Here is a 26,205-nt window from a genome sequence, read left to right as displayed (position 1 = left end):
AGAAAAGTGGAAATCCAGTCCAGCGTTGCACAGAGATTGTGGTTGTTATTTGATGGCATGACCTACATTACACAAATGATTCTGAAGAGCTACTGTTTTGTCATCCCTGTAAAGGTGATAATGCAGTAAGCGGGAAAGAGGGAGATACAGTAAGTCAAAGAAGACGTCATCATACTGCATGTGGTGTTTACAAATACATCTCTGCAGATATGACTACTTATTTCCACAGCCATGAATTCTGTTGTAGCCCTAAAAAGCCCAGTGGCTCTTCTAAGGGAAAATCTGGCAAAGGGAAGGTCAGGTCGAGCAAGAGCCACAACCACTCGAAGCATAGCCAGAAATTTCTGCAGACAAATCAGTTGCAGCGTTCCCCCCTACACTCACCAAAGCACAATACTCATTCGCCAAAACAAGGATGTCGTTCACCCAAACATTTTCTTCCTTCACCTTCACCTAGCTATTACCACATAGCGCCACCGTCTCCAAGTCATCAGCTAGCTCCACCATTACAAAACTACCAACTGGTGCAACAATCACCAAATCATCTACTGCACTCGGCAAGCCAGCATCAAATCTGCCTCTCGCCAAGCCACCACCAACTGCAGCTTTACTCTTCAAACCAGCAACAGTTGCGTTCACCGGCCTCACCATGTCGCCCACTTTCCTCGCCATCATCACATCAACTCTATCACCAGCAGCAGCAGCAGCTGGCACAGACCCATTCAAACAATTCCTTGTTCCAAGAGTACCAACATCAACATCCTCCTCCTCTGCCACATTGCTCACAGTCGCTTTCCATCCATCCATTTCACTCACCGCAGATACCGCTATGTTCAGCCCTGGGCGGTTATGGGTGGAGCACATTGCCCACACACCTGGCAAACAGGGCCTCTCGAGGTAATTTCCCAAACGTGAGAGACAATGTGACAAAGAGCAAAAGCAAAGGAAAGGTCGGGAGCAGACCATGGCACAATGATTCCTACATGCGGAATTTGTGCTCTATGGAGCCACCCTCTCACATACACCAATTTCCACAAATACAAGCCCATGTGCAGGTAGGTTGCATTGACGAAAAGTATTCAGCATGGCCACTCAAGATCTGTTTTTTTTGTCTTAAAAATGTTAAGCAATTAATTGGCATAAATGTATTGGATACATTTTTATTTATTGTTTACTCAAGACAGTAGGGATGTAATAATATCCAAACATCACGACACGATATTATACCTATGAAGGTGATATAAAAAAAAAACGTAATATTGTTAAAAAAAAGAGAGCTTGTACTAAAAAAAACACAATATCGGCGTTTGTACATATCAGCAATGCATATAAACAACCTATAAAATCTCTAATAACGCTTGATATTGAGGCACTTACTTGCTATTGAGTTCCTCCACATATTGTCTCGGTTCACAAGCATATTACGTTCTCCTTCAACTGACCATTAGCGTGGATTTTAAACATAGAAGGACCAAAACATGCCTTGTGAAAATTAAAGTGCACTAAAAAAAACTAGCCACCAGATGGTCCTAGAATTGCACAAATGGAAATCAACCTGACATTTTTACAGTTTTAATATAGCAATATCACGATATTGCCGTTATCGTTACACCCCTGCAAAACAGGGCATGTGCTTATTCGTTTTCATACAGGCTTATTTTTGATTATAGCTGTTCCGAAAAACATTTACCGGTACTACTTCTCAGAATGTGATGAATTAAGAATTTTTTTTGACAAAAGGTGCAAAGGGTTGCATTGTAATTGTGACTAAATTACTGACTTAGGTAAAGCAATTATGCTTTATGTATGTTTTCATCTACTTACATATTGAAACAAAATTAAAATCCAGTTAGCGTACAATATGATCTTCTGTAACAACTCATTTTTAATTAGTCTGTCATTGCAGTGATTGTATTTAAGCTGTCATATTATCAATGGAAATATGGAGTAACAAAAGGAAATGATTCATGTTATTAGTATATGGCTGAAATACAGTATTCATTATATTGCTGTATGGTCGATGTTATATGTCAACATGCTGTTCAATAACAGATTGTATTACCAATCCAACAAGATAGTAATTGTCCTCGTCTAACTGAGCACAGAATGGTGTTCTTCTCTACACAAACTGAGGCATTCATGTCTGTAAATAGTGTTATACTCCTTTTTTTCTCTGTGGTTTCTGGGAAATTGAAAGAAACATATTTTTCTAATGAATTGATTATGAAAATGTGCAGGGAGCTGAACATTAAGTTTAATTGATCAGCTTGGTGATTAATTTCACCTCCACGAGTGAAAATACAAGCAATTATTTGAGGGCATGTGTCCAATGTACTTTTGGGGGGGGGGGTCCAAAGTAAAATTCAGACTCGCCACACAAACTAGAACACAAACTGCCACCACCTAATTATGCCCCTAGTAACCATGACCAAAAAGTCACAAGCACCTTGACACAAAGCACAGTAGAGAGGGAAGTGAGCAATTGCATGAGGTACAGCTGCCCTCCAATACCGGTACTTGATTTCAAGAGGACTGTTGAAAGAGAGTTCAACATTAAAATATGCATTCCAGTGTACATGTTGTCCCCATGATGTTGTGTGTTTTCTCCAGGCTCTCCATTTTTGTCTTCCTCCGCATTGAGATGGACTGTGTGCATGTTAGGTTTAGTGAAAACTCTAAATTGTCCTAGTTGTAAATGGAAGTGTGAGTAGTTGTTGAAATGTGCCTTGTGATCGACAGGCCATACTTTGCCTCTTACCCAAAGTCTCCCGGGGTAGGCTTCAGCTGACTGGTGACTTTAATAAAGAAGAGGATGGTTGAGAAAGAGGATGACATGGGCTGCCCAATTTTAGGATTTTTTTTAAATACTAAATTATGTCAGAAACATTCTATTAAGACACCTGAGAACTGTTTTTATTGTGAAAAACAGTGATTTCTCCCTAATATATTTTGTTTTTACTAAAGCAGAGATTAAAGTTAATTTCTGATTGTTCGCTCATCATAAATTGACCTAAATTCAGTGCTTCTTTTTTTTTGTTACACCCCCCCCCCCCCCATCCTCATAGGAATAAAAAAAAATAATTCATTTGTCCATAAAATTGTTGTAAGTACACGTCTGCAGATGATCCTAACACTGCACTCTCTGACAATGAGATTGCCACTGCCACCTACTGTAGTGAACGTGCACTATACAGCAATAAAACAAGGTTCCCTGAGGTCACGCACGACACCCCCTGGGTATTGCGAGGGGGGACCGCCCGCCCGATCAGGGGTCACTTCTCAGTTAAATAGTACTTGGTTAAGACAACAACAAATAATAACATGTTTTATTTGATTTATTAAAATTTATAAAAATAATTATAAATATTGCTAATGGTTTAATCTGTGCGTAAAAAAGTAAGATCCCCAAAAATGCAACCACTTGTCTGTTGTTTTGAAACTGGACACCGTGACAGGAGATAGGACTGGGTCTGAGTCCTAATTAATGTGATTAGCTTGGCAGTTTTAATTTCATTACAGTCAAACTCTATCTGATTAACTAGGAAGGCAAATGAAGTTTCATTACCTATGGTGAACTGTTGCCATGTAGCATATAGAGTAAGTGTGCATTACAGTTACACAATGCATCTGCCATCTGTAAAATTTTACTGTTCTAAGTTTACCTTAATTCAAATGCATGAAATGAAATGGCATGCAAGTTGTTAGTATTATTCCTTTCGTACAGATTAAATCTGTTTTGTATTTTTTTACGTATGCATGTTTGACATATAGCTAATGTAGCTTCTATTGTTATATAATTTCACATTTCTCATTTTATCTAGCTCTCCAATTATGACTCATACTATAAACAGGTAATTGTATCATTACAGTAATGACTAATGACTTCTATGACTAAAACATCTGCTGATTAAAATAAATACACTTCTCACCTTTAACTAAAAATAACTTGTGTAGGCAGATGCAAAACAATGATTGTCTGAATGTGTGTCAGTGCTCCACTATGACAAGTCAAATAATTTGTTCTGGATGTTCTGTTTATATACCATATTTGTATATTAGAGCATCTTTAAAAAACAACAACATGGATTCTCTACCACACACGCACACTGTTGCATAAGTGTGCAGTCTAACTTAGTATCAGTATGTCAGTCAAATCAACAACTGACTGACCGACTGCATTTTCTCTAAATTATACTTTAATGCACAAATAAATCCACACAGATTCATTCCTGTGTAGTAAATTAATGACTTTGTAAAGATTAGTGAATTTAAAAACGTGAGGTGATGTTAGACCGCTATTGCTCAGGGACACAATTTTATTTTTAAAGGGGGTGGATATACAAATAAAAATATATTTTACATTGTTTTAAGGATCATTTTGTACTTTTTTGTGCATTCTGATTTGTGTTTGCATGTAACTGCACCTTCTGCTCCTCATTGCTCTTGTTGAGGGTTGAGGTGACTCCTCCCACCATGCTCCTAATCCCTCTGATCCTCTCTCTTTTTTGGTTCCCATGTGGGATCAAGCGTCCATTCAGCATGACTGACAGATTGGACACATCGTGGACACACACACACGCACACAGAGAGAGAGAGAGAGAGAGAGAGAGATGATCAAGGGATGTGATGGATGAGAGAGATTGAGATTAGTATTGAGAAATAAATGCTATTCCTGCTTTCTTGCGCGTTGATGGGCAGTTCATTTCGTTTATAGGTTTGTTGGGATGCTGGACAAGTACTGAGCTTCAAATGTCCCTTCATTTGCTGCCTAGTGGATGTTTGGTTTATGGAAGACGACTACAACGTTGGATTGCATAAATATACTCTGTGGAGAAAGTGAGATGGGGTAAAATAGGAGAGGTATAAGTTAAGCAGCTGTGAAGAATGTGATCTATCTAGTACATCAGGAGAATGTGATTGAGTAGTGAGAATTTACTAAGCAGAAAAGAAGGAAAGCCCATGTCTGTATCACCCACTGGTTTCTGATATGTTTGGTATTCAGATAATTGTTGTTTGGGGAAAATGATTGAGCAGAGGTAGACAGGCGACTGCTTGGTTTTATATTGTTTATAGCAGCATACCATGCACTTTGACTAGTCAGTCTGCTAAAATCTAGTGGAGAGTCGTATTTCTAAGTGGCATGTAAATTATGAATGTGTAAGTAAATTCTCTGAATAGCAGTTGTTTGATTGTTGAGTGGTCCTCATAAATTGTGTTTTGCATTTTAGCAGTACATTAGTCTTGTCTATTGTAAGAGGTGTGCAGTATGTCATGTGGTGTATGCAGTCGCCTCATGGTAGTAATCTGTAGCAGATGTACTCGGCATGCTGTACCAAAACATGAGAAGAGTAAGTTGTTATCATAGCTCGAAGTGTTTGTCTGTTTGTGTTCATATTGCAATGTTGTTCTGTAAATGGTGAGTTTGTGTCGTATTGTTGAAGTGGATCATTAACTTTGTTCTATTTTTCAGGCCAACCCCCCTCCACTGGTGGTCAACACAGACAGTGTCGACACCCCTCCATATGTGAGTACCAAGTCATATATCATCAGTGTTGCTGGATTTAAAAGTACACTAAACAAAACTAAACGCAACACTTTTGTTTTTGCTTCCCTTTTTCGTGACCCGGGCTCAAAAATGTAAACATTTTCTACATACACAAAAGGCCATTTCCCTTGGACATTGTTCACAAATCTGTCTAAATGTAATTCAGGTGTGCCTGTGGCTGGCCACAACAAGTTGTGCAGTTTTATCACACAGCACAATGTCACAAATGTCACAAGTTTTGAGGGAGCGTGCAATTGTCATAGTGACTGCAGAAATGTCCACCAGAGCTACCATAAGCCATCTGCAAAGGTGGTTTAGGCAATTTGGCAGTACATTCAACTGGCCTCACAACTGCAGAGCATGTATAACTACACCAGCCCAGGATTACAAGATTGACTAAGACCAGCCACCTGTACAGCTGCTGCAACAATTGGTTTGCATAACCAAAGAATGTCTGCACAAACTGTCGGAAGCCATCGCAGGGAAACTCGTGGTCCTCATTGGTGTCTCGACTTGACTGCAGTCCGTCCTTATAACCAACTTGACTGGGCAAATGTGCACCTTTGATGGCGACTAGCACGTTGGAGAGGTGTTTTCTCCATCGATGAATCCCCAGTTTTTACTGAAAACATCCCAGATATTGCATGGCCAGCATACTCACCAATCATGTCACCCATTGAGCATGTTTGGATGCTCTGGATTGGCGTATATGAGAGTGTGTTCCAGTTCTAGCCAATATCCAGCAACTTCGCACAGCCATTTAAAGAAGTGGACCAACATTCCACAGTCCACAATTAACAACTCTATGCCAAGGACAAATATTGCACTGTGTGAGGCAAATGCTTGTCATAAAAGATACTGACTGGTTTTCGGACTCCCCCCCACAATAAAATAGAACTACACATTTCTGAATGCTCTTTTATCGTGGCCAGCATAAGACAGACTTGTGCGATAATCATGCTGTCTAATCAACATCTTGATATGTAACACCTGTGAAATGGGATGGATTATCTCAACAAAGGAGAAATGCTCAATAACAAATATTTGTGAAAAATATTTGAGGAAAATGGCTTTTTCTGCATGTACAGAAGAGACTAGAGTGTTAGATCTTTGAGTTCAGCTCACAAAAAGTGGGCGCAAAAACAAGTGGTGTGTTAATATTTTTGTTCAGTGTATATAAAGTGATGATTGTCATCGCATTATGTTTGTAATAAAGAATAACACAGACATACTGCACGAACCATTCACAAAAGGGGATATATAATTATAATTGGAGGAGGAGACAGCAATTATGTGTCATTGCCAGTGAAATTATTGATATACTGTAGCTAACTTAAACATAGCTGACATAACTTTGCTTCCCCCAGTTTTTTCGTTTGCCCTACTATCATCATGTGATTGATTGGTAAATGGTGATCATTCCAGATTAACCTAAACTCAGTTGGGGTGGGCTGCCCATCACCTGCCACCCAGAACAGTTAAAATTGTGCAGAAATTCAAGGGAGAGTTATGCAACGTCAGCTTTAACACTACATGTGAACGACTAGTTTGTTTCATATTTGAATGACAATGGGCTGTGGGAACATTTGCATTTGTTTTATATGTATTCCCACATGCAGTATCACTGCTTCTCATTTGAGTTATTGTCATTGATAAAAAAATTCATGTGTAGAATGTTTACATCATGTCCATGTGTACTATTTAAAGATGCATTATAGTGTCAACATTAAATATTGTAGTTAGTTTCTACTGGATATGAACGGTTTTAGAAAATAATGTAATTGCGATTTTATTTTTTCCTCGAAGAATGTTGCAAAGTGATTATCATGTATTTGAAATGATAAACAAATGTATTATTTTGGGAAATTTCCATAATTTACTCATGGGTCAGGTATAGCGTGCAGAAAGCTCTTGTGGACATGTGTAGTGGATGTCATTGTATTTCATTCATAATTATGACAACTCCATGGGACAATCCCTCTCAATCACTGGCTACGTTTACATGCAGTCAATATTCGGGTTACGGTCAGAATTCCGGTTTCTGAAACAATCGAGGTAACACGTTTACATGGGTGGCGGAAAAAGTTACCCCTGTTTACATGCTCATTTGTGCTCGTTTGGAATAACCCTTTCGGACCGCGACGTGCAGACGTAATGCGTAAATAACGTCATTTCTTCTTTTAACTTACTATTTTCAATAAAAGACATTATATTTATGTCACTCACCACGCTAAATAAAGTATTCCGTGCGCATAGAATTTGTGACTACATAGACCAAGATTCTTTGCAAATCAAATAAGCAAAGAAGAAGAAAAAAAGACAAAGAAGAAAATTGTGAGCATGCGCACAGCGAAAAACATTGCCCCAATCGATCGAGGTATTCCGAAAGCGTTTATATCAGCAAAAATTCCGGTTATGAAAGGAGTTACCCAGGGCTCTTACTCGGGTTTGTAAAAACCCGAATATTGCCAATATTCGGTTTTAAAAGGGTTATTGCCTGCATGTAAACGTAGTCACTGTACAAATAAATTCATTGAAAAAATTGTCATTATCATCTTAATTGTCATCTTAATAGGGGGAGCGGAGGGGGGTTCACACACAGACGCACTCACGATCGGGGGTGCAGCAAGGCGGTTTCCAAATACCCTCGTCACACACAAGTGTAAGAGCTTGCAGTTTACCTGTATACAGTAAACGTACTTTGCGCCTGCCAATCCCAGCAAGTTCGTTTCTACATCCGCAATGTCAAGCACTTGTGTGCACTTCCACCAGCCCTGGTGTTTATGGCAATGATGGGAACAGCTTCATCTGACCATGAATCGACCGTACTCATGCACAGTTACTGCACTTTGAACCAGACTTGCGCTGGGCACAAAAATAGGGCCTCATATGTTGTCCAAAGTTTACTTACTTACTTACTTTAACCTCCAGGATCCCTTTCTGTGCATTGGCCAAATGCAGAACCCAAAGTGTTTTTCCGTTTTTGGTAAAGCTATCCGTATCTATCCATGTTCTGTTGTACCAACTAGCTAGCACTAAGCTAGCCTGAGAGTGTCCGTCTCTCCAGTACAACATCCAAGTTTGCAAACTCCCGTCAATCTAGAACGGCAACAGCAAAGTAACAACAAAGGCTTTGATTACAATGCTTAGATGGTCTTTGTTGACTGATTGCCTTACATATTAATATAATGCTCATTAGCTGACTAAACATTACCATACACGCACACACATTTCCAGGTGTCGCTCTCGAAGAGCGCCCTTCACACGACGCTGTGTAAGCGTCTTCCGTTCTTTTATAATCAGCATTATATAACAAAAGTAGGTTTCAGAAAATGCAGCCATTTCTCCCAGTGGAATCATAAATCATGCTAATCTCATTTCTAAAATAGGGGATCTACTGGTGGTTATGCATCAGTTAAGTAGTTTCCAGAGGTGGACATTACATCAGCCCATCATTGATGGATGCCCACCTTTGGGTGAGTGCTTCCACATTTTCGACGAGTGCTTTATGACGCGAAGCCTCGTAAAAATACACGGATTAAAAATGACCGTCAGTACTGAGCTGGATCGACGAACGTAAACCTGCTTCAGTCAGTGCTCAGTACAAGGTTGTTGTTTTCCAAGGCTTTGCGTCTTAAAGCACTTGCCAAAAACACGGAAGCACTCGCTGAAAGTTGAGCATCCGTCAATGACTGTCTTGCCCACCGCTGGGATGTACTGATTGATGCATAGCCATTTTAGAAACGAATGCAAATGGAAATCGCTGTCAAAGTGTACTCCTGTGCACATGTACATTACTTGTACAGTATGAGTTATGATCTCAATCTAGACAGTGACCACCCTATTGAAATATTTCTGATTCTGCTACTGGGGAGAAGTGCGAGAGTGTCTGCGTGTTTGAGACTCAAAAAAGGAGGTGGAAGCTTCATTTTCATGAAAATAGGCTATTTTATGGCAAAATTGCAGTCTTAGTGATTTGAAGATGACATTTAACCACATTGTGATGTTTGTTTGATTACAATTAGTCGTTCAGGGCTAATTTTTACTACTGGAAAATGGTTAAATGCTTAAATGCAGAAAAAAATATGGGCCCAGATGTCATTTTACTGGTAGCCAGCTGCCACAGCAAATCAGTGTCTGTTGTTGATTGCTGAGTTATGTAATTACTCTGATTGACTGCCTGGAAATCCAGGCAGAAAGATTCCTTTCTGTAAGTTTCACTTAGTAATTATAATTGTTTACTTGACATTGTTCACATTTCTTTAAAAAAAAAAACAAGAACGTAAATATCATTCCACATGATCTTTTTAGGTTATCATTTGCCATTAAACCAGTGCTCCTCAAATAGGGGGACCGGGCCTCCCAGTGGGGCGCCCAGCGATGGGGGGATTATTTTCTTTGCTGTACAAGAATGAAGTGTAATTGCACATCCACTACAGTAGATGGCAATGGCAACTCTCATTGTCAGAGAGTACACAAAGAGTATTAGCTCCTCTGGAGAGGTGTACTTTTATAGACAAATGATAACATTTGTAGTTGCGGCGGCGATTTGGTGGTAAGGGGGTTGGTTGGTGGGCGCCTAACATAAAACAGTAGAACTGCACTAAACAGTAAATGTTGTCTAGAATAAAGAGATTTTTTTTTAGGGTTCTGTAAACTTTGTATTAGTTGTAGGTAATTTTATTGAATTAATGAAATTATTAAATATGGTGTAATGATTGAAATATTTTGCAAACTAATCTCAGAGGCAGAGCACGGAGACACAGATTGCAGACAAGGAGATTACACAGCCCGTTGGGATGCCATTCGACCACTGTGATAATATGCCTGCATGTGTGTGCTCCTCCTATGCGATAACATTGAATAATTCCATCTGATTTGAGTAGATTAAATGGCAATGAAAAAAAGTCACGCTTGGGCCTGGTCTGTTGGTGACTTGCTCAAGGGCACCACAGAAACTGGAATCTGGAATGTTAACCTACATATTATGGCCTGCAGTTGACTTGAGAGTACAGGGTTTAAAACCTGGGACCGTTTAGTTCCAACTAAATTGAAACTGCACAGATTTTGTATTAGCTTTTTTTAACTGTGTTTCTGTGTCATACTTACAAATGGTATTCTCTCTCTCTACGTACTGTCTCAAACAGGTCAATGGAACGGAAGCAGACTTTGAATATGAGGAAATCACTTTGGAGCGGGTAAAAATATAAGGATGCCACCAACATGTTTTTCTATAGTTACTACTATACTAAAGTTTCTACTATTCTGCAAATGCATCACTCTTTAATCCAAAACAAATATTGGCAGGAATAATTTTATTTCGGTAGTACTAAATTTAGTGTGAGAGAAATACAGTATTTTGTACCCAAAAAAAAGTTTGCAAGTCAGGAGTGAATTGAGTGGTCTGTGTCATATGCTCAACCTGATGCCTCTGCATTACAAAGTTAATCTTTCTATGAAAAATTGTTTTTATCAAAATGTTTACACTTTATGTTGCTCAAGAGTTTATTACCTTGTCATATAACTGTCTTTTCAATCTTATGTGCATATTGTAGACCGCAATTTTTTTTGTCTGTATTCCTCTCACCATTTTCCCCAACTTTCTTTTATTTTTATTTTTTTAAACCTTTCTATTCCTTCTCTATTGTCCTCTACTTTCTTTCTGTGTTATTCTGTCCCCTCTCTCAATTATACTCTCCTTTGTATCTCCCTGAGGCGCCCTTGCCATCCCTCTCGCTTAGTCTATTCTCCTGTGACCTGGATCTGTCTGCTTGACTGGCTCTGCTTTAAAGACGCTATAGATATACACGCAAACATGGAACAGAAATTACGCACACTCATACCAATGTCAAGGAATAGAAGAAACATACATTTGCAAAATCTGTAGAATATTTTTTGTCCAGTATCATTGTGTTGATAATTGTTGTAGTTTAAGTGGAGTACCTGGCGATTCGAACTGTATCACAATTCATAGGTCACCATTTGATTCGGTACTGATTAATCCCGATATGAATCTATAAGTCAATTATTGTGATTTTTTAAAACTCAAATTTTGAAAATATTAATCAGTTAACTTGTACATGTACACTGTAAGATTTGTATGAAAATGTACTTCAGGCTTAATACTGTGAGCTACTGTATTGAACAGACAGGTTGCAATCTGTTTCATGTTTGAACAAAAATATATATTAAATATGAAATAAAATATTAAGGCTTAATGTTCCATCAATATAATATTCTTCCATGCTTAAAATATGAACTCTTACCCTAAGTAAAACGTTTTGTTGAATATTTCAATAAAAAAATTATGTTTAAACATCGGTTCGGCTGCATATTGAATCAATATGAGAATTGTGCACTGTGATATCGCGATATATTGCCGAATCGATTTTTTTAACACCCCTAATTAGTAGTAGTAGTAGTTGTCGTGGTAGTAGTAGTGTTATTGTAAATAACATTCCTGCTGACATACATTATCTCTGTTTATACATAGGGTAACTCAGGTTTGGGCTTCAGTATTGCAGGAGGGACTGATAATCCCCATATTGGAGAAGATCCGTCAATCTTCATTACCAAGATTATACCTGGAGGGGCCGCAGCCCAGAATGGACGACTCAAGTAAGCACATATACGTGGACACAATTATATTAACATTAATTATTGTTATTATTGTATTATTATTATAATGTGGTTTTCTGCGAGTGACTGCCACCTCTCACCCACATTCAACTGGGATAGGCTCCAGATCATGTGTGACTCAAATAAGGACAGCAGTATAGAAATTGGATGGATTAATGGATTAAATGTTGTTTCAGTGATTTGGGGATAAAGCAATAACATAAATATCTCATCACACCTCAGTTCTACAATATTTAGCTTTCTCAGAAAGAAGTAACGGTATGTTGTACAATATAAGTGCACGTCTTGCATTCATGTTGAAATACTGATTTCAGTCAGGGCTTTGATGTGCATTTTATTTGGGGGGAAAATGCAAGTTAAATTAAACATATTTCTACAATTCATTGGTACTAATTCTTTATTTATATTTGGCTTGAACACTTTTTACATGTTGTCTATATGCAGTTCATAAACTTTTGTTGTGCAGGGTGAATGATGCTATAGTCCAAGTAAATGAGACTGACGTCAGGGAAGTGACCCACAGTGGGGCGGTGGAGGCACTGAAGGATGCCGGAGGTCTCGTCAGACTGTGTGTACGACGCAAGAAGAGCCTTACTGATAAAATATTGGACTTCAAGCTAGTAAAAGGACCTAAAGGTGAAGAAACATTACTAACACACACAAACGCACAAAGTAGTTGTTGGTATATATCACACATACTGAAGTTCTTTAGAAGCAGGTTTGGTTTACATAAGTTTTTGATCTCTGGTTATGGCGTTCAAACATATCCTCCATCAATTTTTTGTAGATATATACACTCAAAATGTAATCATTGGAAAATCTAAAATGAAAAAAAAAGTCCAGTCTGTTTGACGTTATAATTTACAGAAGCATATTGCATTCACTTGGAAAAAAAAAAGTCCTGTTTTTCTGACAAATTTTTGGGGGGAGCATTGTTTTTTTTTCTGACAAATTTTTGGGGGGAGCTTTGTTTTTGTTTTTTTTTGTTTTTTCTGTTTTATTGAAAAAAAAATTCTGTTTAAAAAAAAATATATTTTTTCTGTTCTCCTGAGTATTTTTCCCCTGTTTTATAAAATAATTATTTTTCAATTTTTTTGAATATTTTTTAAAAGGGTTTTCCCTCAGAGATTAGAGAACAAACCACAATACAGTATGCACATTCATTCCTTTATTGAGAGCCAGTAAGTAAACATGACCATCTTATTGCATATGGAGGTATTCGGGAAAGAGTCTGCAAAAAGTCACATGGAGTTCAGAGGTAAAAAATATATATATATATTATTTTTTTTTCTGTTTTTATTTTTTAATAATAGCCCCCCAACCGCCACCCCCCCCCCCCCCCCAACCGCGGACAGAAAAAAAATTATTTTGTAAAACTGATAATAAAAACAAATACTCAAAAAAACAAAGCTCCCCCAAAAATTTAGTCAGAAAATCAGGAGTTATTGGGGATTTTTTTCCCTAAGTGAATGCAGTACGCTACCGTAATAATTGTCTTTCAAAATACGGTATTCTCAATGTTTGGAACTGAAGCAGTCCTCAAACAATGAAAAAAGCAGTCCTTTGCCACAAATAAATTATTAAGCCAACTGTTCTGAACAAACCCTCTAAATCTATGTTTGGATTAGAGGACCACAGTTGTTAGTGTTTAATTTTGGACTGCTCTCTTCTGTTGCAGTTGACCCGTTTTATGCATTCTCTGGTTATAGCTAATGTGAGATTTTTTTCCAATAGCACACTTTCTGGTGCCAGGCCAGGGATTGTAGGTGCCAAAATCTGCAGTGGGAAATATTGCATAAAGTATTATCAATCGTAAAACTATCTTTAGTGGCATTTCTAATGGATGGATGTTCTGGCTGTGTTGGCATTAAGTGAGTTTTGGAGAGTGAAGGGGCTTCTGGCATGAGTAAGGTTAGTTCTCTCACCGTAGGCCACATGGCAACAAGTGTCACTTTATAAATACATAGTATAGCTGGTAATTATTCTACTGTTGGAAAATCCACTGTTCAGGGACTTCTGACTAAATTGACCTAAAAACCGGACGTTGTCTAATTTCTCACTTCACACATTTGGGCTTACAATGAAGCCAACATTATTGTCTCAGATCTCATTGTGTGGTGGAATACTGTAAAAACATAGCTGATATCAATGTCCTAAGGTGCGGTTATAAAACATGTCTTTCAGTTGGAAGAAGGTCTCAAGAGCTGAAACTTAAGCAACAAGGAAAATAATACTGATATATAATAATAATCATATTCTAAGAGTAGAAGGACAAGCAGATGGGACTGGCTTGTGAGGAACAGTCAGTATAATCAGTACATACAGTATTTTACTTCCGCTTTTTCGATGCTTGAGGAGTAATTTTGGTTCCGGCTGACACAGGAGAAGATGCCACGTTTCTCTGGAACATTGTAGTTTAATTTATGCATTTCAAATGTTTTTTGTTTGTTGTTTTTTTTCACTGCCACCCACCCCCTATACACACACACACACACAGTAAGATTCATTAAATAGATTGATTGATATAAATACAAGACGTGGTTATGTTTACCCTGAAATTTCCTATTATAGTGCTGATAATTGCATATTGATTATTACAAACGGCATAATGCTTTACCTACTGGAGTTCTGCTCTTGTTTATTACTCTTACTCCACTCTGTGCACAGCCATGTCTCATAAGCCATGTTATCTTCTTTCCAACTGTTACTACTTTTACACAAGGGTGTTGGGTGTCCCAGGGAATGGGGAGTTTGTGGGTCAGATGGATTTGTTTGTGTCTTTTATCGCATGTTTGCATTGTGTTGCTTTTTAAGTATGAGATTTGATATAAATGTTTGATTCACATGACTGCAATTTATCACATTTAAATCATTCATAATTCAATTTCCGAACCGCTTATCCTCACGAGGGTAGTAGATGTGATGAAAAAAAGTTTTTATTTTGAAGAACATTCGCACTCAAGTGTTGATTATTTCTTCTCAGGGTTAGGATTTAGTATAGCAGGTGGAGTTGGAAATCAACACGTTCCAGGTGACAACAGCATTTATGTGACGAAGATCATTGATGGGGGTGCTGCACAAAAAGATGGACGGCTGCAGATAGGGGACAAACTCGTAGCTGTAAGTATATTTTTGTGTTACTCTGTCCAATGTGTCCTCTCTTGCTAACTGATTTTATTCCATAAATTGAAACGTAACACTTAACTTTCCATTCAAATTTGTAAAGCATGATAGTCATTATATGTATACAGTACATTATACACAGCATGTGTATAATACAGTATATATAATTCTCAGTTGAATTGCTCTGATATTGCATGTTTTCTTAATGTGTCTCCAGGTAAATGCCACTTCTTTAGAGGAAGTTACTCATGAGGAAGCAGTTGCAGCCCTGAAATCAACCTCTGATGTTGTTTATCTACGTGTGGCCAAGCACACCGCTCTCTTTAACAATGAAACCTTTCCTCCTCCTGATGTCACAAATTGTAAGTATATGCATTTTTTTATGTTTTGTTTAATGCAAATACATTTTGAGAAGCAGGTACACAGAAGCTGAAATAATAGCAATTCTACTTAAGTCCTGTAGATGTTTTTTAAACCATTGTCAAATTTCTTGTGACAAGCTAGCCCTGCTTGAATGGCTGCCATTAACGTTAGCGCACGCCTACTATAACATGTTTTGCATTTATCATCTTTGGTGTGAAGAAAAGTCTTTCCACACTTCATGCTGTTCTCCACGTATCCACTTTATGTCACTCAATCAATGCCAGCAGCGTGTGATGAATTAGTAACTAAGAACAATTATTTATCGCTTGGCATGCAGAAATAGAAAAGTGTGATTAAATGAATTTTTCTTAAGCATTATCATAACTGACTTTTAACAGTTTAGAAACTAAAAAGTATTTGACATATTTCTTACACAAAGGATTAATAGCATAATTAACTGTCCTGTCGATTAAAAGCTAAAAAACCAAAATAATATACTTAGAAGAAAAAAAAGACACAGACACGGGACTCAAACTCCTTACACGTCCGTGAAAACAGTCCATCAATCAGGAGCATGCATTCGCACAGCAACATTTGCATATGCTACTGATAGTAGCTTGGCTGCATGGCTCAAGGAAACAGCCAACCATGAACAAGCGTGAAACGGGCCCACCAATCAGGAGCGCGGGTTTTCACAGCAAAATTTGCATATGCTACTCATAGTAGCTTGTCTCCGTGGCTTGGCTGGAAGGAAAATGTTGAGTCTCTGCCCAGAAACATCCCGGACAGGCCAAAACAAATCCTTCGGACCATACCTTTAAGGAAAGAAAAACATACAAAAAATAGGCATTACTTTATATTTATGGTCTAACATAAATATTTTAAAAACAAACTAATTAAACTGGCCGTTCAGGCCGTTAGACTATTCGCTAAATCCACTGTTGTTCAAAAAGTGGATTTAGCGAGTCTAATGTTTTGCTATTAGCCAATCTTGGGTATTGTAGTCCCAAAGCAATCAGTTTGCTAGCATAATTAATATGTCTCCTTTTAATTATGTGATTAGCATACCAAGTCAACATTACATTTTTTTTTAGGATAATCAGTGCTTTAAGTGGTACAAAGTACCCGCACTTCTCAGTTTTAGCCTCTAGCGTACTGGCACCTTTTATGGCGTACCAGAACTTCATACAGCACAAGTCTCCGTCGTTTACGGCTAGTATAAACATTGACATCGTGCCATGCGCACTGATAACAATCCTGTTCATTGGAATCAGCTGTGTTGGAGGAGGGAAACCCCTCAAACCTGCAGGATTCTGGTCCTCGAGGAGCGATTTTGCCCACCCCTCACTTAGACGTAAATAAATAAATAAAACAAGCTTCATAGACACTGAAATAATCTCTGGGCTTTTATGACAATTCATCTAACAAAACATGGCATGAAATTCTTTACAAACTGGGTTGGTACACATACAGAAAATTAAGCCTAATTACGCAGGTTTCCCACATTATCTTTAGCTAGCTATCTTAACAATATTGGGGTTATAAGGTTACCCAACGGCTTTTGCCCTAAGATCTACTTTTCAAGCAGCCAACATCCCGTGATGGACCTTTTTTTTATTATATCAGGGACAAGTTGCAGATGCGCATTCATCCACTGTAGGTTCGTAATGGCTCCTATATCCACTATTAGTGGTTGTTATGTGGCAGCGTCCACCTTGGAGATTGTACACACATGACACGTCTCCAGGCTAGGCGCGCCCACCTGCGAGCTATAAAGTCCAGTCCGCCGATGCAGCTCAACACACTATTTGAAGAATTATTTTCCTCTGCATGACCCCCACTACTCTTCCTCTGATTGGCTTATCAGTCATCATGCCTAAAGCCAATCTAATCGGCGAAGGCAGGGGGGGTACCAGTCAATTTTAGGCAGACGAGGGTGTGTCATGCCGTCACCATCGTTGACGAAAATATGGGTAATCTGGCTGACAGATATTGCTGAACGGTGCACATCAGGGGAAATGTAGAGAAAGGTATAGGCAAAGCTGAGTGAAAAAAAAGTGAGTTACTATCATTTACTTTTTGGAAGAAGTAATTTAACTAATTACTTTTTTAAAGTAACATGCCCAACACTGATCGCAACACAGTACCAAAATTACGTATAAACACTTTAATACTTTTGATAAAACAGTTTGAGATGATCAAAACTCTTCAACAATATTAGTTAATGAGAATGGCCTAAACTAAACACTCTGTATAAATAACTCTTAACACTATCTGACAGTACGATTATGATCTCCGCCCCCCCCTCAGCCTACCCCCCACATCAGGACAATCACATAAGACCTGATATGAGCGGGAGCCAGTCTGTTAGCCCTGCCCCACTGACCACGCCCAGATACTCGCCAATGCCCAGGTCCATGACTGCAGATGATGATTTCACAAGGTAAGCAACATGTAATTTTATGTTGTAATGGACAGTATATATACGTTTTATTCATTGTTTTAGAACACAATTGTTTTTGTGATGTTAAGGTCTTTTTATATCTCTCCTAGAGAGCCCAAATTCACTGCCTGACCTCTGGTCGCCCTGGTAAAAAGGCTGTGGTGTATGTGCGTGTGTTTGGGTGTGTGCATGCTTGCGTCTATTTGGCAGATGGCAATCAGAATTTCTATCTGGCATGTAAACTGAGGTCACATACGTAGACAAATGCACATTCACTCTCAGTGCGGCTCTACTATCTTTAATCCATTTTAATGGAAGGATTACAGCCTATCACAATCCCCGTCACTCAACTGGCGTCACCGTGGTTACCAGAATATGACTCCTTCCGTCATAATTCTTTTGGCCAATCAGAATCTTTTCAGTATAATAAATATGATAAGCTGAAGACTGACTGCAGGATGGTCATTTTGATGTCTGCCCTTTTTCTGAGTTTTGTGGTTGTGGCTATTTTATTGTCTCATTTCTCGTTTGCTGTCTTTCTGATTTGATTGTTTTGTACTGTAACGACTGTATGTATATATAAATATAATATGTGTGTATGTATGTTAGTACTGTATGCATGTATGTATTAACATTGTAGGATTTTTAAAGAATGTAAGTTATGTTGGAAAATAAGCATTTTGTCACCTACAAAATGGTTGGTTTGGGTTTAGGGATGAACGATTATAGAAAATAATGAAAGACAAAGTATTGAAAATTTTGTTTACACGTTTTTGTGTTTGAGTGAGTTAAAAAGCGGTTGTGGGTTCGATCCCATGCCATTGTGACCATGACGAAGTATCCTTGAGCAAGATACTGAACCCCCAGTTACTCCTGATGCTACTCATCAGTAGTTGAATGTAAAGCGCTTTGAGGGCCTTGCATGGTGGAAAAGTGCTAAAGTGTAGGGAAAGAAAGTACCATCTTACAATGACGTAACATTTTCCGATTTAAAAAACCAATAGCATGTATTACAAGTGGCAGCGGCACCTCATCAGTGAAATGATGAGCAATAATAATTTTGTCCATCTTAATTTTCATTCATGAAATGACTTGACTTTCCCTTTAAGACCAATATCAAGTTATGCTACCTGTACATCAGAAGACATTTAGATTTGGAAAAGACCCATAACTGTCATAACTACCCACAATTAAAGATCAAGTTATAGCGTTTTTAATCACAGCAATGCCTCAGACTCAGATTTTACAAAACTGAATCGGAGACCATTGAAATACTAAATAGTTTAAAAAAAAAATTGAAAGTATTAAAAATCAATGTGTGACTTGTGTCCTTCTGTCACAATCATAACAATATAGGCATTTAAATTACCTACGCTTCAGTTTCTTTGCTTCTCAATGATGATCTGATGGCATAAATTGCTCATTTTGCAGTGGTCCCTTAAATTTTTCCTACAGCTCCATAGTAAGTAGTACTATACTGTGTTGGTACTGTGATGATCTGTGAAGGATGATTTCTTATCAAAAATCAAAATTGTTTTATGGAATTGGTCTTATTTGAATGCAGTCCATTATGAGACTTAAGTCTGACAGGGGACGGGGTTCCCTGGTTATCGAGAGCCACTGTCCTGCCTGTTTTCGATGTCTCTTTACACCAACACACCTGAGTCGATGAACAGGATCATTATCAGGCCTTTACAGAGCTTGCTGATGAGCTGATCATTTGAGACAGCTGTGTTGGAGGTGGGAGACATTGAAAACAAGCAGGGCATGGCTCTCGAGGGCCGGGTTCATACAGTATACAGTACTATTGGGGAAAATGCTCCATGGTGTGACGCATTACTATTGCTACAAGAACATTATACAATACTGACATCTACTGGGCAACACGTAGAGTTATATATTGTCTTCAATGTAATGCAGGCTTCTTCACGTCTAAGATGGTCATTTAAGAAAACTCTCTGCACCACTATTTAAATTCCATGTATATTTGATGAAAGAGACTAAGATGAATAATATTTCAACTTTCCCCATCTTTTTCAGTGAACACAAGGTGTCATATTTTAACAAGTGGAAGTAAAAATAAACTTGGTAATGTATTTGCACAAGTGTGCACACCCTCATAACTGGGGATTTGGCTGTTTTTAGAAATTCAATTGTATAACGCTTTTCCACCCATTAAGGATCTCAAAGCTCTTCACACTTATGGTTTTGACATGGTCCCAAGGGCCGGGGATCGAACCCACAACCTTGGAACTGGGAGACGACACACTACCACTGAGCCATAACCAACCACTTTCAGTGTGTGTGTATATGTTTAACCTAGCTTTACTATTAGATTATACACATGCATATTTGGTGGGCTCTCATGACTGTCATGATTAGAAATTAAAATACATATATACACAGCTTAATCATGTAGTTTCGACCAGACATGACAAGTACATTCCTTTTACCCTGTGGATTTATGTTCACCAGGGAGCCGAGGCGTGTGATACTCCAACGAGGGTCTACAGGTCTTGGTTTCAACATCGTTGGCGGAGAAGATGGAGAGGGAATCTTCATCTCCTTCATTCTGGCTGGAGGTCCAGCTGATCTTTGTGGGGAACTCCACAAGGGTGACAGGATCCTCTCGGTATGTGTTACATACTGTATTTCTACAACTATTTACAATACATTTCATTCATACCCAGATATTGCTTTAGCATTCGGATATTTAATTAATGAAATGATCTATCTGTGGATCTAGGTGAATGGCGTTGACCTATCTACTGCAACACATGAGCAGGCTGCTGCAGCTCTGAAGAACGCAGGACAAACTGTCACCATTCTAGCACAGTATAGGCCAGAAGGTGAGTGGTACCAAATATAGTGCTGGGTGAAATGTGTAAAGCTGTTTGGAAAAAACGACTGTTCAATTTGTCAAGGATGGAGTTTATTAGTAAAGAGGACATTCGAAGCAGTCTATTAAGTCTATTGATATACTTAACCTGAATCATTTCTTATGTATGCCTGCTGGGAATGACTGTCAATGCTGTATCCTAGGCAACCATGGTATAACTGATGACTGAGGCTCAGCTAATGGAATGCAGTTCCTGTGGGGGTCCTAAGAATATCACTTACATTATGTACTGTATGCACATGCAAGCATATGGTGTACATGTACGCGGTAAAAATGCTCTTGGTCGCCTGACCCTCACAATGGAAATGTGTCTTTTGAGTGAGAATATTTGTTTGTCTCTTAGGCCATTTGGCCTGTTTTGTTCATTTAGAGAGGTGATCCAGAATACAGTAGTGCAGATAGTAAATATGGTAAATCATATGCAGCGCTTCTTTTCTATAAGAACACTTTAAAATGTTCAAATTAAGATCAATTAAATTGTATTTCACTTACTGGTTGCTGTAGTTTTTTACATGCACTGGAAACTTTTTTCTTTGTATGGAGAAACCATTTGTCTGTTAAAGTAAATACAGTCTGTGTTTTAAAGTAACGTGGGGGGGTTTTCTTCTATTTTTTACGTCTATTGATTTTTTTTTTTGTGTGGACGTATATTGTATAGTAGTGCACTACAAGTACATTGTGTTAAGTAGAGAGCATATAGATAAAGACCTTAGGGCTGCCCCATGCTTTCGAACCTAACCAGGACCAAAACCTAACAAAAAATTACCACTGTTGGATTCCCTGCAATGTGAAATGTGCAAGACTGTATCGCGTCTTGAGGCTCCTCGTACAATATGTTATACTGTATAAAAAAATGTAATCCATAAAAGACAGGTCAGTCAAGGTTCCTACAAAAAGAGGATGTGGGTGATAATACAGAGTAGTGTGGATACAATGAAAGGCGCTGTCCACATCCATTTACTTGAATAGTGGGCACTGCTTGTGTACATTTTTATCTCAAGCTTCACTATTTGATCCACAGGAACTTAAGAAATTATAAATACGGTTAAATACTGTTGTAAAACACAACATACGTGTACTCTATTTAGTGTATTTCTATGGCTTGTGGTGCACGGCAGGGGGCTGTCTCACTCGCTTAAAACCTGGAAATTGATTTTTCACCTGTGTGAAAGCTTCTGTGAAGTATTTTATTTGGTTATAATTTGCGACATCACCACATCGTTCAACTGTGTTTCAAATTTTGAATCGCCGCAAATTCATCCAATCTTGTGGCAGAACCTGCACATTGCGTGAGTGTGCGGTAAAGTTCTGTTGCATCGCTCAGTGTGCGGTAGACCCTTCTTGTTCAGGGTAAAATGTCTCCTGTAAACATATTCTATTTACTTTTGTATGATAGAGGATATTTGCAGTTGGGGTTGCGGGTATTGCTATATACAGTTATCGGTTATATTCAGTTGTTACGTAAACAGTTTCAGTATTTTTTTATTACTTGTATGTGTCATGAGCGTACTTATTCCAAGCCTTCTGTCCATGCTGTGAATTGGTCTGCACAATGTGTGTGTGTGCGTGCGTGCGTGTGTGTGTGTGTGTGGGGGGGGGGGGGGGGTGCATGCGTGTGTGTGTGGGGGGGGGGGGGGCGTCCTTTTGAGAGTTATATTTGTCCGGTTCCCGTGGCAATATGGAGGTGTAACCTGTGGTGCGCCGTCTGCTTCGACCACATACACCCGCAAACACACACATAGATACTTCCATCTAATGACCTCCACCATGAGTGGAATAAAGTGCGAGTCACACTGTGTGTGATTATTTGTTTGCACAGGTACTCTTCTGTTATTTATATTAGGAACACTACCTGCTGTCATCAAACTCAGAGCAGCATGCTACGGATCTAATGTCATCAGAATGTGTGTACATGTGTGTATGTACAATAGTACTTTGTTTTACGCAAAGTAGTGGTACATTATAGACCATTGGTGTCAAACATACAGCCTGCGGGCCGGTTTAGGCCCGCAAAGGGGTTTAATTTTGGCCCGCGAGATGATTTTGTAAAGTAAAAAAAAATTAGTAGTCAGACCAATTAATCAGCTGGCCACAATCAAAACATAAACCTAAAGCTACAGTTTGTTAAAAAATAATAATAATAATAATCACAGACCGACATAAACGTGTTAAATACGACACAAATTAAATTACTGGTAACAAACACACATGACAAGGATTAACGTCATTCATTAACTGTGTCACACAATGCATTCTGGAAACAATATATATGCAAAACGGGTAGCTACAACACATCCAGAACTCATACAGGCAAAATGTTGCTGCGTTCCATTTGCATTTGTGTTATTTTTTTGAACAATATAATTGCAGTTGAGCCCCGTAATGTAGGGCTAACCCACAAATAGCGAAAATCTACGTATAATTGACGCCAATTGTTTGTTATATACTATGATTTTACCGATCCGGCCCGCTTAGTAATATATTTTCCTCCATGTGGCCCTTGAGCTAATAAGTTTGACACCCCTGTTATAGACAGTCACAGCTTTATGGAAATGTTCTAAATATAATGATGAATCAAAGCTATCATGATAGCTTTTGCCTTTCAGAGAAAGATAATAACGTTTTATTGTCAGAGTGGTGTTAATTTAACAATATTTAAAATATATAATAAAAATAAATATGCTATTGCTGCTTGTCATTTTATTTCAACATAGTCCCTTGAAACCAAAAGATGCCACAATATGGCTCCAAAGTAAAGATTTTATTCACTTGGCTTGGCCACAAAACTGAATGTGTGAATTGTTAAGTGACTTTAATGAAGGATAGAGTGACAAATGGCAAACAAATTTGAAACAGTGTGCTGTAGTTATTATGGTTGTACACAAGTTTGCGGTTTGGTGTAACTGTAATCATAATGCATATAATGGTTCGGTTACTTCAAATAGTTATAAAACAAATAGAAGAATAGTGTCAACAACAGCCCTCCTCTAAGTCTTGTAACTATACTGTGAAGGGTAAACAATAAAATAAAATAAATCTCCATCACTGAGGCTGGTGTAATTCACTCTAGACAACAAGTCTTCCAACATTACGACCATATCGTTTTGCCATGCACCAAAATATAACCAAGTGTTACGTATTGTAGTTTAGTGACCTCTATCGGCCATGTGAATAGTGAAAAAAAGTTAACCATAAGTGGAGTTAATGGGTCTCGAACCCAGGTTGTCTGGTCGGAAGACTAACATCTGTCTTACTGAGCTATCAGCTCTGTAATTATTTCAGTGTTGTTTAGTGTTGACATGTACCGGTATGTCAATTCGTTGCCAGCGGGACTAATGGTTAGTATTAGGCTTTCAGTGAAGTTGTACACGTTACGTCTTTGCGTGGAACACTAATGGTTGGGCTAATGAGAGTTAAGTTAGGGTTAGCAAGAGATTGTAGTATGGTTGACAATTTGACATTACAAAACACATAGTCAACACAAATAATTACTGGCCTGTCAGCTCAGTGGGTTAATCACTCGTTTTCCGACCACACTACCCGGGTTCGAGCCCCAGTAATTCCACTTATGGTTCACTTTACTAATTTTTCACTATTTACGTGGCCGATAGCGGTCGCTAAACTCCAATACGTAACACTTGGTCGTAATTTGGCACATTTCAAAATGACCTATGTGGTCGTATTAATTGGAGGACTGTCTCCTCTAGATGCATTGCCAGCAACATACCATGCATTCATCTTCGGTACAAAGCTACCCTGAGGAGAACAATATGTTTCGCTCCGATTATAATGCGATGTGATATGATGCAAGTCACTGTAAGACATAATTCGAGATAAATAAATAAAAATGTCACTATATACTGCAGCAGAAACAATACTGCAGAGTGAGGTGTTATGTCATACTGTTAAAACCGCTTTAATTTGATCTTTGTTTATATACACTACTCACAAAAAGTTAGGGATATTTGGCTTTCAGGTGAAATTTATAGAAAATGTAAAAAGTACATTTTACAGTGAAGGTAGGACATTTAAGTAGAAGGATGCACTGGTACTAGATCATCATCTCAATCAATTCATTGAAACCAAATGTTAACAACAATGGTGGGTACACCACAACCAAAAATCAATGTCTCAATAACCTGTCATGTTCCCTTGAGCATCAATTACAGCATGACACCGACGTCTCATGCTGTTCACAAGTCGAGCCCTCAGGTCATTGAGGTTCTGGGGTGCAGAGTTTCCAGCCTGTACCCGGCGACTCAGCTGATCCCACAGGTTTTCAATAGGATTCAGGTCTGGAGAGTGCAGGCCATTCCATTTGAGGTTCACCAGTCTCCACCAGCCGTTCCCCGATGATGCCACCTCCATGTGCTGGAGCATTATCATTTGTGAATTTTGTTGTTAAGCTCCTCGTTAGAGAACAGCAACTTGTGCAAAAAATACTGAAACATTTAACAGTTGGACATGTGCAATGATGTGCAATGACAGAAGCTCAATATTCATTGCCACGCTCACCTCTTTATTGGTCAAATTATTGATGATTATTGCCATAACATCTGGTCGGGGGTTGCAGCAGTGTACCCTCACATATTTGTGGTTTGGTATTCGCAGAACTATCTACAGTATTTATGGATATATTTGGGGGGGGGGGGGGTATCCTGCATTAGCTGAAAAACTCACCTATTCGCTGTTGTTGTGCTCAAACCAAAGCTGTAATAGTATTGCTTTTGCACTCTCTACTCTAGTAGCATCTTGGTGCCGCAAAACTATTTTGGATTAAGTTGAGGAGTGTTGTTTAGACAAAAGTTGTGCTTTGCTGTGACATTGTGGAATCTATCAGCATTTTGTTGGGGGGTGAGGGTGGGAGTTATTTTCAGATTTTTGCTATTCACGGCAGAAGACAGTCTCTAACAAGAGGGTAAAGAGGGGGAAAAAAAAAGGGCAATAATTGGCCTGCTCGTGGCCAGTGTATGACAAGTTGGGGGAATTTCAGTGTTTTATGTATTTCTCAACAGTTCATGTTGGTGAATGGTTGCCAGTCTGCAAAAGGCCTGGTCTGAGAGGTGAAACACTTCCCTCTGCTATCAACTTGAAAGCCACACTGCAGTGCAAACAGAGTGAGGTTGCAGAGGCCTTAGGTCTCATCGAATTTATTTTTTTGCCTGGTCAGTAACACATGTAAAGTATGGGAGA

At 38.6% G+C, this 26,205-nt stretch overlaps 1 protein-coding gene across 6 annotated transcripts in view; it reads left to right on the top strand.

Annotated features, from left to right (window-relative positions):
* The window catches only part of LOC147165202 (discs large homolog 1-like protein), a 127,316-nt gene that overhangs the window by 76,542 nt on the left and 24,569 nt on the right, over nucleotides 1-26,205 (top strand). For all 6 annotated transcript variants that reach the window (XM_086088314.1, XM_086088316.1, XM_086088315.1 and 3 more), the window contains 9 exons: nucleotides 5,471-5,524; nucleotides 10,693-10,743; nucleotides 12,039-12,163; nucleotides 12,651-12,820; nucleotides 15,168-15,304; nucleotides 15,525-15,669; nucleotides 17,981-18,113; nucleotides 20,589-20,745; nucleotides 20,860-20,962. In XM_086088314.1, the coding sequence (XP_085944440.1) occupies nucleotides 5,471-5,524; nucleotides 10,693-10,743; nucleotides 12,039-12,163; nucleotides 12,651-12,820; nucleotides 15,168-15,304; nucleotides 15,525-15,669; nucleotides 17,981-18,113; nucleotides 20,589-20,745; nucleotides 20,860-20,962 (1,075 nt within the window). The remainder of the gene's footprint in view (nucleotides 1-5,470; nucleotides 5,525-10,692; nucleotides 10,744-12,038; nucleotides 12,164-12,650; nucleotides 12,821-15,167; nucleotides 15,305-15,524; nucleotides 15,670-17,980; nucleotides 18,114-20,588; nucleotides 20,746-20,859; nucleotides 20,963-26,205) is intronic.

This window comes from Leptonotus elevatus, chromosome 11 (assembly GCF_054856555.1).
Source record: "Leptonotus elevatus isolate MCC_2025b chromosome 11, RoL_Lele_1.0, whole genome shotgun sequence".
NCBI lineage: Eukaryota > Metazoa > Chordata > Actinopteri > Syngnathiformes > Syngnathidae > Leptonotus > Leptonotus elevatus.
This window is presented reverse-complemented; position numbering and strand designations above follow the sequence as displayed.